The sequence below is a fragment of the Passer domesticus genome, chromosome 9 (genome assembly GCF_036417665.1).
Source record: "Passer domesticus isolate bPasDom1 chromosome 9, bPasDom1.hap1, whole genome shotgun sequence".
In the NCBI taxonomy this organism is placed as follows: Eukaryota; Metazoa; Chordata; class Aves; order Passeriformes; family Passeridae; genus Passer; species Passer domesticus.
Window position 1 is genome coordinate 32,774,592 of NC_087482.1, and position 15,732 is coordinate 32,790,323.

The window sequence follows — 15,732 nt, forward strand, 5'->3', positions numbered from 1 at the left end:
TCCATATATGCAAGAAATTATGCAAGTGTGAGAAGAGACCACCAGAACCTTCCTGAGGGTGAGCAGGTTGTTAACCCTGCAGTTTTTGTGAGAACATCTGTTGGGTGCCTGCTTATTAAAGAGCCAAAGTCTTTGAAGAAAGCACAGCCTGTACTTTGTGTGTTAACTATGGGGCCAAGTCATTCATCTGGCTTCTGTGGAAGACACAGGTTGTGCTTTAAAAATAAAGGAGTAAATAAATAGGGTGTGTGAGAGCATGAATGGGAGGAAAGCAGGAAGGGAGGGAAAATGAAACAGTGAAGTTGTGGAATTTATCTGATTTAAATGAGCACAAATTTAAATTGGTGTGCGACTTCCAGCTCCTTTCTCAGCCCGTATTGGTGTGGGATGCAGCACTCCCCATTTTTCCTTGCTGAGATTCATGTGGCTTCTGTTAGTGCAGCTCTCAAGGTTTCTTATGGTCCATCTGCAAAGTGACACACATTGACCTTGAGCCCACCGGTGGGTTTAAAAATGTGATTGTCCTACATTACGTATGGCTCTAATGGAATGTTTGCAATACTGTCTAGGAAATAAGAAACACTCCTGCTTCCATAATGGAGATGAGATAAACAGGATTGAGACCAATACTATTTTTCGAGGATGGATGGGCAATGATAGGGCAGAGTTGTTCAGATTTGAACTGTCCCATTAAAATGAGCTGCAGGGCTGTGTGACATTAACAAAGTTGTGTAACTTCAGCAGTGGGGCTGCTGTTTAGCCCAGAGAGCAGAAGAGCATTGGAATATTTTTGAAGGGGAGCAGTGAAGAGCAAAGATGGTTTTTAGGATGGAACTGGTACTTTGATGGATGGAGTTAAATTACATGGTTGCCTATAAAACTCTGGACATAAGGACCCATCCTGTCCTGGATCCTGTGCTCCTTTTAAGTAAAGAAACTATTGATATTTGGCATATATTAAACATATCTTTTGTTTCACTTTTTCTTTAACTACTATGACTTTGATATATATTTTGCCCACGGCAAATGACAACAGTAATATTTTTGTCTTCCTTATGTTTTCCTACATTATTTATCTTCCTATAACTGAGCTGCAAATTTAGTTGTATGCAGGGAGACAGAAATAGCTGTTATTGTGGAATGTGTATGTGGTAGGATTTGTTGTATTTAAGCATTTCTGAGTGCGTTTCCCAGGAATGCTGATAATTCATATTATTATCATCTCAGTGGTGTTCTCTACCCAAAGGGATCTGATGGATTTTGGTGCACAAGACATTCACATTTCTTGTGGGAGGCCACTTCACTCTTGTTATCTAGCAACTGTCTTGGCTGATTCGTGATAAATCAATGGGTAAGTGGAAGGGACAATTTTGAAAGGAATATTAGGAAGTTTGAGATGAAGGAGGTTTCACTGGGCTGGAAGATCTCACCCAAAATGAAATGTAGCTGAGGAGCCTTGGATGAAGCTTCACAGTGTTCATGAAGTGTACTCAAAAGAGGGGGAAAAGGCAGGGGTACAGGACTGAGCTGAGCAGGAGGTGAGATCCAGGAATCCTTGCTTTGCAGTGAGAGTGCCTGACCTGCCCCAGTGATCCCAGGGAGCTGCTTGCTGCAGGTGAAGGCCTGGAGTGGAGTTTATTGACCAGCCCAGGCCTCTGTTAACTCACCAGTGTCAGGTTTATAAATGGAAATACCACATCCTGTACATAACCATCCTAAATGGCCTCTTTGGCAGGAAAAGGAATCTGGCTGCCCAAATTAAAGATTTGCACATAAGAATATCAGGATCTTTAAGTTGCAAATGATTAAAGTTTGGTTTTTCCTTTGGCGGTATATGAAAGTGCCAAGCTGTTTGATGAAAAAGAAATGTGTATTTTTTGTGTAACAAATAAGAATAATGTATTTTTGTGTGTAATGTTGGTGTTCTCTTTGAGTAATGATAGTAGAAGATGGTAATCCTTACTGAGCAGTTACAGTCATGTAATTAACCTTATTTGTGATAAATGAGCAACATCATGTGTTCCTGAACAAGTTGAAAAAATGAATCATACTCTTTGTACATTTTATTCTTGGCTGTAATATTTGAGTAGCAACAGATAACTAAACAAAACGTTATAGAAAATAATGAAATGATCATGTCTGAAGGTAAAAAGAACAGTTGTTCAGTTTTGATAGTGGTGACTTCTTCAATTTACCAAGTCAAGCATGCTAATAATATATTTGGGAGTTTCTTCTTTCTAGAGTATCTAGCTAGCTAAGAAAGATATTCAGGATATAGCTCTGAAATAAAAATTTTGGTAAAATGCAGAAACTAATAGCATTAAAAAAAACCCATTAAATCTGATGTTGGAGCTTCAGTGATACAAGGTGGTGGTACAGTACTTGAAAATTTCTTCAAACATAATAGGGTATTTTAAAGAAATTCTGATGATGTGGAAGGAGAATAAGTCAATGCAACATTCCACATCAAGATTAAAAAGTTGCAAGACAATGCAAAATTAAAAATTAAACAATTAAAATTTTTAATAGTGAAAGGAAGTATACCACTGCTTACCTTTCATGGACATTTCCAGAGCTCTGTTCTACAGCATTTTCTGGTTATAATGAGTGCAGAGAATCCTATTGACCTGAATGGGACTGCTAAAGCAAAGGTACAGTATGTTTGCACATTTGCAGAAACAGCCTTTTTTTCCTCACAGAATGTGAAAACAAGAAAATCTTGTGCAATTATATAATTATAACCTTGTCAGTACAGTTATCATTAAGTGTTATGCAATTCAAACCTGTGAAATAAACTGCCATGAAGATATTTCCTTAGTCCTGATCAGTACCCACTTGTTGCAAATTGTCAATAGTAAAAAGAGCTGTTACATTCATTGTCTTTCATTATACTTTTTTTTTTTTGTCTTCCACAGGAAAAAGTAGAATATGCCTTCCTGATAATTTTTACAGTTGAAACATTTTTGAAGATTATAGCATATGGATTATTGTTACACCCCAATGCATATGTTAGAAATGGATGGAATTTATTGGATTTTGTAATAGTAATAGTAGGGTAAGTAGCTTATCTTCCATTATAAAATATTTAAACTTTTCTTTACAATTAGGTAGGTATAGGCCTATTTGGCTGTGAGTAGCAGCCTATGCTGGATTTGTTTATTTGGAGTAAAAGAATGAACTGAGTGAAAAAATGTAAAAAGTCCTAAAATTTTCAGTGCTATCCGTGGTTATAGACTGCATTGCATTTATAAGTTCCCAGGGAATTCTGAGTCCTGCTGGAGATTTCCAGAGTTGTTTTTCAGATGCTTTTCCATTTAGTTTTCTCAAGGTAAACTCCTCGTGTCTTTCCATATGTTGATCTCTTAAGGGCTGCACGTTGTTGTTTAATGCATTTGTTTAACCCTGCACTGCAGTCATGTGGAGTTCATCTGTTTCACAAAGACCTCTGGGAAGCCCCACATGTTTCAAACTGGAGAAGAGAGGTTGGGGAGACTGAATTAACAGTGATTCCTTGATATTTCCAAAATCTGAGTACAATTGGGTGCTGCATGTCAGCCCCCAGATATAGATATGATTTTGATTTGCCTGAGGTTGAATGTATGTTAAAAATGCCTTTTTTTTGTTACCCTCTGCACCTTGCTGTACCAGGAAACCTTGGAGAGTTTGTTCTTTGTCCCAGAGAAGGGACTGCTTGGGACTTAGGCAGGAGTGGAACAGAGGAGTGAAACGTACATTATGCACCTACTTATTGATAAATTATTTTTGTGTCACCAACACATCAGTGGTTGTGCTACTTTATTAGATCCTACCTTCAGCTATCTAGGGAATGAATCTTGAGATTTATATTCACCAATTTTCTAAATGTTGTGGAGATTATGTTAACTCTTTAACCAGTACTGTCAATTAATTTTGCTAAAAGTATACGTTATCTAGAACATGGAGAGCATTATCCATGTTTAACTTTGTATGTTGTAGCAAGCACGACCTTGGCTTGCAGTATGCAATTCTAATTTCTTTTTAAAATTCAAACCATATCAAGGGTTGCCTGTATTTGAAAAGGCTCAGAAATTAGAGTGTGTGCTGCTTTTAAGTTGTCAATGCATTAAGGGAATGAAAGAGTTGCTAAGTACAGGAATTTGTGGTGAAGCATTGTTAAATCTGGGGAAATACTGTGAATATAAGAATGCCTGATTTGTAGCTGTTTGATTATAAGATACTAAATGTTACTGAGAAGGTTGTATTTGGGCCAGTCCTTCGGCATGCAGGCAGTTTTGGTCCAGGACTAAAATTTGTGTATAAATAGATCCTTCATCAGGTCAGGTCATTCTCAACAGATTGGTCCCTGTGCCTGAAGGGGAAGCTTGGTGGGCAGGTTGGAGACTGTCACACACGAGCTCTGCTCCCTTGCCAAGCACTCACTTGAATAGACCTCTTCCCTTTTGTCAAGTGACCACAGAGTTACAGTAACCCTGGAGCAGTCTAATTAACATGACCTCTATCTTTGGCTGTGTCCTAAATACATGGTAACTAAAAAATTTTCCACTAATTCCTAAAACACTCATTATTGGAGGCTAAATGGAGTTAGGTCAAATGCTCATACCAAATTTGTTAAAAATATGAATAAAAAAGGACTACATCTTATCAAATGCTTAAAATAGCACACTAAGTTCTAATTCAAATCCAAAAGTTTGGAATATAAACTCTTGTGCAGGTTGTCACCAGCCTACCTGTAAGACAAGGTGGACCTTTCCTAACATGTCACACTGACAAAATTGTGAGCAAGGTTTTTGTTCTTTCAGTAAGAGCACAACCTACATGATTAAGCAAGCATGAGTCCCATTTATTTAATTAATACATATACAGTGAAAAATTGATTTTCATATATAACCCAAGGTGGATATGGAATCACTTCTGGATCTGATTCTATTTGACTAGCTCCAATGGGAAATTTCATTAGGTATTCTAATAGCTTGAAAGAGCTGCCATGATGTCCTATATTGAATGTATTGAAATTTGCTTTCTCAGCAGGGACTGTAGCCAGTCCAATTCCATTAATCTTAATTATACCTCAAGAAATCTTTACAAGCAAAAGGGAAACACGTATAGAGATGTTTTTAAAATCAAATCTTAATTAAACCTTTAAACTCTGGTAAAGTGTAGAGGAATATGAATATAAATTTCAATAAAGAAGATCAATAGTTCTATACCTTAATGGCTTTTTAGGAATGACATATGTCCTGGTTTCAGCTGGACAACATAAAATGACAGAGCTGTGAATGTGATGCTTTCTACTCTTTGTCAGCTCTCTCTGTAACCCATCAGAGTACGAATTACTCTGAGTAGTCTGCTTACCTGCATGGTCTCTCACGTAATTTCCATTGATTTCTGTGGAAGAATAAGGTCCCAGAAGAGAAAGCTTTCACAGCACCTGCCTATGCCCTTTAATTTTCTGAATGTTGTATGAACTGACAGGCTGAAAGGTTCTCTGAATTCAGGACTTGATTCAGAAGCCTTTCTAATAAAGTCTGTCTTTAGAGCACAAATAGTCACTCTTAAAATCACTGAGGTGTTGGTTTTCCTGCAATTATGCTTCCATTAGATTCTAGGGGTGAATCAGGAGCTGGTATTGGATGTCTGGATTTGTGGAACAGTTTGTGGGCTGCTGATGTTCCCTGTAACATCTGTAGAGTCTTTGGGGCTGAGTTTTTCTCTGGAGCAGAGCAAAGCAGTTTTGGGATGGGAATTGACTGATGTGGGTCAGCTGCTTACTGGGGGAGGGTAAAGCCCTCAATAATCTAGTTTAGGCACCCTATTAAATAATATATGATTTCAGGCAACTATCCAGTGTGACAGAATTCTTAACCAGAGTTGTGAAAACTTTTCATGACCAAACTAAAACCCTGCACATTTCAGGCATCCTTTACAAGTGTGAAACGTTTCTCATGATTGCAAAACTCTATTAACTTGATAATCCTTTCAGGAGAAGTGCAGCTCTGCAACTATTGAGCTGCAGTCTCTGTGCAAAGCATAACACAGTTTGTGTGGTCTAGTGGCAGTCTAGAAATCCATGCATCTGAGACAGAGCTCCAAACTAAAATAAACCTAAGATTAATTTGGATTTCAAGAACATGCATCACTTTAAATTGCTGCTAAAAGTGGGAAAACAAAATAAAAGTCGTGTCTTGCAAACTGTTCTAATGAATGACTAATTCATTTCTGCAGGGAAAAAACACAATATAATAAATGAGCCATCTGGGAATATATTTTTCCTCAGAGGTATTATGTGTAAGAAACAAATCTTTTTGGTGTTATTAAATGGTGAACTCTAATTATTTTTAAAATATTCAGTTTCTGCTGACTGTATATAGAATATTGTACTGCTGTGCCACGTAGAGTTCATATATTCCACCAAAATTAAACCAGATGGTTTTAGTTATTATCCATTTCTTCTTCTAAAGGGAAGATTAATTCTCCAAATGTTAAAGCTAAAATGTTTGAACAAAAGTGGCAAAGTAGCTTCATTTATTTAAAAATAGCAAACTGTGTATATAAGCTGAATGCTAAATTATTGGAAACTGTGCGATCCTCATTCTCTAGAGGGATTATAAAGTCTTGCACTTCGTAGCTCTGTCTGTCATGATTTAATGTGTAAATATACCTCTCAGTTTGACATCTGAACAGCTTTGCAGAATGATCTGCAGCTCGGATAATTTCTAAAGTAATATCTTTGACTGTGTGGTAAATGGATAGTGATGACCTTACTTTTCATCTCATTTTCTAGATTATTTAGTGTAATATTGGAACAATTAACCAAAGAAACAGACGGTGGCAGCCACTCAGGTGGCAAACCTGGTGGCTTTGATGTCAAAGCCCTAAGAGCCTTTCGTGTACTGCGACCTCTCCGACTCGTATCAGGAGTGCCCAGTAAGCTCTGCTCTCTATTTCATTGCAGTCAGGAATGGGACTGCTCTCACTATTGAACTCTCTTCTTCCAGGCACTACAGAAATGAGATGGGATGAAGCTGAGTTTTTGTTATCTGGCTATGTATATAAAGTGAATTTCAAGATGTGTGATACCCTATTTCAAGTTGTATAAGGGATTGTGATTTCAGTCAGTGTATGATCTGCTTACACAGTTCAATAAGCAGACAGGGGAATACACTTCCTTTTTAGAAGCTTTATATAAAAGTAAATTGCATGTTAAAATGCAAATACACCAGAAAATAAAATTCAGATTTTTTTTTTAATTCTAAACCCCTGCATCTGAAAGTGTAGGTGGTCCTAAAATAGTTTATATGTTGGTAAGTGTATGCCAGAGCACATTACACGTTTTGAGTTTCCTGCCCCCTCCAATGCACATTAATGCCTTCTGTTTATCTCAGCAGAGCTAACAGATAAATTAGGAAACTTAAAAAGTAGAACAATATTGTTTAAGAAAGCAATTGCATTTTCTGATATTCCCTGTTTTCTTTGAATGCTTTATTAATTATTGAAGCTATTTGGGCTATACGAGGTTCATGACTTCCAGTTCAGCTCTTTCCAAGGCATTCAAAGGAAGAAAGCTAATTCTGTGTTTAATATATTGTGGACTGTTACATGGAAATTACTGATTTTTGGCAAAAGGGCTTCAGTGAGGACAAAAGCAGTTCTATGAAATGTCAATGAGGAAGTCTATCAAGTTAAAGAAGAGTCATATTTTATTCTCATTGGTACTGTGGCAGCTTCATTAGTCTGGGATTAGATCATTTTGGTAAAGCCAAAAGTTGGATAAATATTTAACTGAAAAAAAGAAAATAGACCAGTTTTGAAAGGGATAAATGATAAATAAGTTTGTTCAGATTAAAAATGTGGTTTCCCAGTTAACTATATTTTTCTCCCAGAGTAAGAGGACTGTTTTACAATTGACTGAGTGCACATTTTCTCCGAACTTGCCACAAAGTTTTTGTTTTGGCACAGAACTTCAAGGTCATATAAAATGACTTACAGGCACACACTGACTAAGTGCCCTTTTTTATAAAAGCCCCCACAGATTCTTGTGACACATTTCAAGCACTGACTTTTATGATATAAACTTTATTTACAGAGGAACTAATCAGACAGAAAGTTTTAGATTCTCATGAAGATTTTTATGTTAATGAAACATTTTGTGGTTCTGGGTAATAGATGTTTTAAAAAAATCTGATTTTCTCTGTGTGTCTGTATCATTAAATCCTAATGTGTAATAATATAAAATTTGATAGAGTAAGACACAGAAATATGGTTCATATCTTGCATCCTCTTTTTTTTTTTTTTTTTTAGGTTTACAAGTTGTCCTGAACTCCATTATAAAAGCCATGGTCCCCCTCCTCCATATTGCCCTTTTGGTATTGTTTGTAATCATAATCTATGCTATTATAGGATTGGAACTTTTTATTGGAAAAATGCACAAATCTTGTTTTCTTATTGATTCAGGTAAGTCTTTAAACTGTTGATTAAAATAAGGGTTTGATGATGTTTTCTTTTAAACCTGTGGGATTTCAGTTTGAAGTAGAACTAGGGGCCAAAGCACTTAAGCTGTTGTTTACCCCAGCTTACACTGGTTCACAATTTTAGGTACAGTGCATTAAATGAAAAAAACCTCAATACCAAAGTCACCAAAAAATCAACTTAGAGACTAGACTATGCTCTGAATAGGTTTTCATTTCTGATATGTGTAGCTTAAATATCAGTAGTGAAGAAAATAAGGGTGGCTACCTGTAAGGGACAAATCCAGATTGTGGCAATGTGGTGGTCGCAGTTCTGAAAGAAAAAAGTGCTCTTCCATCCAGGTGAAATAATGAAATGGAGGTGCGAGTTGTGGGAGAACTTTGAAAGAGTGAAACCATCTTACCTGATGGTTAAAGGAGCTTTGCTTTGAGCTAAGGAATGAAGACAACTCTGTATAGGAATTAGATCCATTTTTCCTTATTAGTTCATGTGTTGGTGCAAAGTGCTATGAAGTGAAGTAGCAGCAGTGAAGAGGAAAGGAAAAATCAGCATGAGGACCTTCTAAATGATGTATTATTACATTGTACTTCTTTCCACTGCTTAATTATTTTTATCAACTTATTCTTGAGATTATAAGACCCAGATCTGAGTGAGAAAGCTCTAAAAGCTCCAAAGCTCTGATGTGTTGCCCTTCTCACCTTGAAATCTGGATTTATCTCACAACAGCATTGGTATTTCCTCATGGGAAGGGGTAACTCATGAAAGCTTGAGGACTCAGAGTTGTGACTTTTTTGCTCCTTTTCCAGATATACTAGTTGAAGACGATCCAGCACCTTGTGCATTCTCAGGGAACGGCCGTCAGTGCGTCATGAACGGCACCGAATGTAAGGGTGGATGGGTTGGACCCAACGGAGGCATAACCAACTTTGACAACTTTGCATTTGCAATGCTGACTGTGTTCCAGTGTATAACCATGGAGGGCTGGACTGATGTGCTCTACTGGGTGAGTCCATAAATCACTGAGCTTTGTGTGCTTTTAAACAAGCTTCTCTGTTCTAGTGGGCATTGAGCTGTGTTTCACAGCGCCATCAACATGAAATCTTAGTGAGTTTTGCAGGAGACAAGCTCAGCTGCATGCTTGTTTCAGTCACAGCCTGTTACTGGATTCCTCAGGCTAAAAGGACATTTTAGAAACAATTTATTCATTGCTTATTTGAGGGGTTTTTTTTGCGTGTTCCATTTGGATAAATGTAAAAGTACATTTATGTCCTTTGGACTAGCATTTTTTTGTGTGAGCCTACAGATATTAAGTATGTCTTCACTGATTAGGCTTAAGAGCTCTCTTTTTGCAGTATTTGTGCAGAATTTTTCACAATGTTTACATAAATTAGAACAAAGCAAGCTTTCAACTGACATTGCTTGCCATGGGGACTGAAACTCATATTAACCATTCAGAAACTACAGATTTACAGGAACTATGGCCCTGATATAATCTCCATGGAAGCAGCAAAAGGTATTCAAAAACGTAACTCCTAAATCCTCACATTTAAATGCTCCTTTGGTGTAAGGTGTGGTGCTTCCAGAGCCTTGCAACATCTACAGTCAGCTGGACACAGACTGGGAAACTGAAGGATAGAGGAAAATGTACATACAGATTTTCCTACAGCTGCTGAACATCACTGAGAATACTCTGTGGTACTCAGCAGTGAGTCTTTGCTGCTATTAGGACCTTACTAACAACCACAATTCTAACAGTTCAAATGTTAGAAAATATGTATGGAAGAAGAAACACAATTATGGGTAAAGATCACTGTTAGCAAGCTGTTAAAAGGATTATCTCAAGGAGTTTTAGGTGTTGTTGCTGAGAGCAGCTCACTTGGTGAGTGCATTGAAGTTTGTCAGGCCAAGTGGGATTATTTACTAACAGTGCACTGATTGTGGAATACTGGATGCATTTAAAAATGTGGTATTACCCAGTAAATGACCACATGATTTTATGTGAAATCAAGGTGAAATAAGCTGTAGCTAAAACAAATAACACAGAGTGTAGTCTGAGATAAAACCTGTGATACTGAAGTATAGAATATGGACATGTTTTTAAGACAATATCAGTGTTAAAGATAATTAAGATGTTAAAATGGCATTCTTTTGCATTGAAAGACAAAAATAAAAAGGGCAGCTATGGATATCTTCTTCTACTGTCTGTTATCAGTTACAAAACTGGCTAGAAACACACAAACCTTCAACACTAATGAGTAGCAATCATGTATGGCTACATTTAGGCTATTGCATCATTTCCCATTGTAAAGGATTTTCAGTTTCTTGGAGTTTGCACTCCAGCTCTCCCTAATTTACCAGGAGATTGTGAATGTAGAATTAGTATGTGTTTTATGGTTTGTGTTCGTGGTGATGCCAATTATTTTAATTCTTCCTGAAAAGGAAAGGTGTGCCATGGTTATCTAGAAAAAAATTACACTTTAATATCTTTTAAGACAAAAGTATACCCACATTTCAGGAGCTGATATTTCCTCCAACTTTTTTCAAAGAAAATGAATATAAAAGATTTGGAGAGTTGCTGTGTTTGGAATACATTTGTTACAAAACATATAGAAACAACTTGAGTATCTCAGAATTAAATATTTTTTCCCCTGGGATTTGATGCCCTAATTAATCTGCTGCCCTTTAGAAACCTTTGCACAGTCTCCAGTGACAGCAGAAAAAAATAAAATCATTAAGATGGGATGTTGAATATTTTCCTGATCAGACAAAATGAAAAGTACAAGAAAATTGTAAATGATAACTGCATGAGTTGGTTTTGCTTCTTCCTCTATAAGAATTTTCCAATGTGGAAAGTATTTACAGGTACACAGGTGTCATTTTTCATTTTATTACAAATGATACTGGGATTATTAGACATTGAAGCAATTATTTATTGACCTAGTGAAATATAATCAGAATCAGATATTCAGGTGGCTTTGGAATCTATCTTAACTGATGCCTATATAATTAAATTATAGCTTCAGGTCCTTTCTGTCTTATAGACCAACAAGTTACCCATTGTCAAACTGAAATTACTTGCTGAGGACAAGTGGAATAGCAGTTTATATGTTTGAATTTTATCACTGGATCAAGCTGAAGTAGATTTAGCTAAAAATTGTAAAAAATTCATTTCATTTGAAAATTGCAAAAGCATTAGGGGGATACCAAATTGTAATAAAAGAATCTGAGGAAGCCATTTTAGCTCGATGTGCATGGGGTTTGTGGATTGTTTTTTGCTTAGAACTCTGTTATTAATACACAGACTGAATGAGTTTTATACAAAACAAATAAAACCAAACCCACAAATATTAGAAACTGCACAAAATTCTCATTTTTCATTCGGTCACTGTGTGAACAGTGAAATAAACTTATGTATGCTTCTCTTGCTAGCAGGTGTAATGTGAGTGGGTGAAATCTGTGCAATATTTTGCATCGTGTTAAGTGGCATTCTGTCAGCAAGGATGACAGCTGAAAATGACAGCTTCCAACAGCCCTCACTGGCACAGCTTGTTATCACCTGGTTAATGACAGTAAACTGCTTTGAAAATTCTCCAATAATGATTTTTCTCTTGTGCATATCTATTGTGAGTCGATGCCTTGATTCTGCTGCTGCTGGGCACCCTTCAGATCATGGTGGCTCACGTGGGCATCCTGCTGCTCACCAGTTTGCATCCCATACCATCCCGTCCAGTCCCATCCATCATATCCTACTGGACTTTAGTGTCTTCATCTGGCCTCTTCTCTGTAACTCACGTGTAACTCTGGATAGCAGGCATTACCTGGTTTATCCACAAAAATTGTGACTCCTTAGTGCCAGAGGTTTGAATTGAGAGGTTAGGGGGTGTTGTCCTTGTTCTCAGCAGCCAGTGCAGCACGTGTGCTCCCAAATTGTGTTTGTGGCTGCTCATCTGTGTATGTTCCATTTCTATTGGGACCATGTTTATTCCCATTCTTGGTCCTTTCTGTGTGCTCTGGAGCCCTCACTGGAGGTTTATGCTTTTAGTTTTGGATCCTGGTGCAGTCCTTGTTATCAGGAACTGCAGAACTTGAATCTGCATTTGCATATCTGGCTCCAGATTTTTCCCATGCCTTTGAAACATCTCAATGTATAATCTCTTAATAGCAAACACTTATTTTGTAAATTGCTTTTTATTTTTAGCTGCATCACTTGATACATGGGAGCACCTATAACAAGCAGCAACACTTGCCCCCAATTTTCCCATGAGCACCAAAATGATCACATTTAATTCTTCTTGTTTTCACCATAGTGAAGTTATCTTGACTTACTACACTTGAATAATCCAATTGTAGCTTGAATGAGAGATGGTCAGGGCCTCTGAGAAACAAAGTACTTCATGAGATGGGCTGCCAGCACAGTTGCTTCAAAGATGGGATAAGTGCATTAGTGGCTACTGAATTTTACTAGGTCAATTTTATGGCCAGATACTGCACCACTAACTCCAATTTTCAAGCTTCCCAGTTCTCTAAAACCTTTTTAGCACTGTTCAGGTTGAACTGAAGATTTCTGACGTTGAAGCACTCGAGCTAAAATTGCTGAATAATGGTTCACTCATGTCTTACATGGTTTTGCCTATTAATACACCTACTGATATGTTAAAAAGATATTCTCTAAAGGATTCTCGTTTAAAATACTCAGATCATTACTTGAAATGTCTAGGCAATCTAAAATATACCTAAAACTCATATAAGGTTTAAGGAAAGGGATGGCAGGTTTTTTTAAATATACCTTTTACTGATATGTCAACTTTAAAAAACTGTTAGTACTTTTTGCTAATAACATATATTATCATCAAAGAAATTCTTCATTCATTGTTCCTCCTCTTTTATAACAAAAAAGGGTGCAGTTGAGAACCTCTCTCCTGTTTAAGAAATTGAGCTTTAAATCCCCCAGTATACTCCTTGAAATATCTTAGAACATCGGAAAAAAATCCCTCATTTCTGTACCACAGACTGTTCAGGCTGCACTGCACTCCTGTATATGTCTACATACACTTTTGCATAAGTGTCTGCACAACCAGTGTATTAATGTCAATCAGATCTCTACTCCTGATGTGGTCTACACCTTTTAGGGTTCTTCTATTCAAGAATATTTAAGGGTAGACTCAGATACAATGTACTTGAAATCAGCTGATGTGCAGCCAGAGATATTTCCTAAACACAAATGTTTTACAAATACATATCACACAAGAAAACCCCTTGGCTCATGCACAAGATGTATTAATAGGCTAGAAACAAAAACCAGCAAAATATGTTTCAAGTATTACCAAAACTGTCATCAGAGTGTTGACAAGGAGTCTCCTAAAAATACCCTTCCAAAAATATGACCAAGAGTCAAATAAGCAATAATAGTCTAGAACTTTGAATTGAATTATTTAATAAGCTAGTGGGAATCAACTACTTAGGGTGATTTAAGCCATGTTAGTCCCATTCCACCTGCAGAAAGGGAAGGCATGTTCCTCCATCCAAGCAGTATTTGTCAGCAATGAATTTCAGCTTCTTGTCTGAGAAAAGTCAAAGAATGCTTCACAGCTTTTTTTCCATTTGTAAATCAGTTGCAAATATTTAGCAGTGTTAAAAATCTGTGAGGGAACATGCCTGAAAAATCTTTAGATAATACTTATTCCTGCCTTTTCCTCTCATGTACCTAGGGAAAGCTTAGTGCTGCTCTGCTGGCATTGCTCAGCACCACTCACAGGTCATCTGAGGGAGGCTCTGGAGTGAAACAAGTCAGCTCATCCCCAAAGGCATCCATGTGCTGCCTGCACAGAGCTCCCAGCCTTCCATGACTGCATAGCAGAAAGTTAACACATGATGTACAGCTGGAGACACAGTGATAGAAATTTTGACTGACAGCATTAATATACTGCATAAATCTTCCTAAAGAGCCCAGGGATTGCAGGCAGATTATTTTCTGTTTGAGTGTTAACTACTTGAATCAGGTTTCATCAGGTTAAAATCAAGATTAACCCCCCTCCCTGCCTTTTACATAATGATGTGTACTAATTGCCTTTTTATATTCTCTTGTTATTAAAAGCTCTGAATCATCCAGTTTTGGATTGCAAAGAGACAGGACTTTATTTCAGAAAGAGAAAAAAGGGGAATGATCAAATTGAGACATGCAAACAGAGCTACCAAGCCAAGGAATGTACAGATTAAAAGTTTGCATTAGGATCAAAAAGGATGTGACCTATATGTATCTCACACAAACACACACACACACACACACACACATATATATATATATGATTATAGTATGATTTTTTTCTAATTAGCATCTTAACACAATGACCCCACTGGAGGAGGATTTTAAACTAACTCACAGGGAAATATCTTTCCCATGAGGTGAACTTGATTGGCTTTGACAAGATATCTGGTATCTCAGCCTCAGCTGACTGCTGACCTGTACTGCAGTCAAAGCATGGAACTAATTTCTTGTCACAGATCATTGCAAATACTAAGAAGAACCTATTATTTCTCCCCAGAAATTTCAAACAAAACTGGGTCAAAACTGGATAGGAAATAGAGGCTAAACTTGGGGTAGTGCTAAGATTCCACTAGTCCATTAGCTATAGTTTCTTCCAAAAACTTTGCCACAAGAAGCCAACAATTATTTTATAACAATCCTAGTTCCCAGTCTGTCCCAGGATAACAATTTAGTAGATAAATGTAGATCTTCCTGAGTATTGAGTGCTCATTGGTGCTACATAAACTAAGGTGACAATTTTATATAATCTATCTGAAGAGTAAATGCATTGTACTTGTATTTTTTTGTGGCCAGTATATGGAAAATATTAAACACATTCAATTTTTGTATAATGTATGGGTATATATATAGATGGAATAGCAGATTCCAAAAGAAAGGTGTTAAGTACAGAGCACCTTCTGTGAAGAAAACTTCTCATTTTCATACATGGTAGCTAATAATTTAAAAAATTAACACGTTGATCACATTTATTATTTCATTTTAGTAGATTTTGAGCCCTTAGATTTAAGAAGCCAAATCTATGCATAGATTTTTTGTGAAATTAGTTTGGGCAATACAAATTCAAACACTAACAAATTCTTAATCTGAAATTAACATACTGCTATTCATGAGAGGAGTCAAACACTTGGATTTTGTTGGATCTGAATTTTTTTTATTTTTGATCTGGAATACAGACTTGTTAAACCTGGTAGTGCTCAACAGCAAGCCTTCTCTGGGTTACT

At 36.9% G+C, this 15,732-nt stretch overlaps 1 protein-coding gene across 13 annotated transcripts in view; it reads left to right on the forward strand.

Moving 5' to 3' along the window:
* CACNA1D (calcium voltage-gated channel subunit alpha1 D) overlaps positions 1–15,732 on the forward strand; it is a 167,441-nt gene that overhangs the window by 57,200 nt on the left and 94,509 nt on the right. For all 13 annotated transcript variants that reach the window (XM_064432547.1, XM_064432540.1, XM_064432549.1 and 10 more), the window contains exons 4-7: positions 2,916–3,055; positions 6,782–6,924; positions 8,299–8,451; positions 9,273–9,469. In XM_064432547.1, the coding sequence (XP_064288617.1) occupies positions 2,916–3,055; positions 6,782–6,924; positions 8,299–8,451; positions 9,273–9,469 (633 nt within the window). The remainder of the gene's footprint in view (positions 1–2,915; positions 3,056–6,781; positions 6,925–8,298; positions 8,452–9,272; positions 9,470–15,732) is intronic.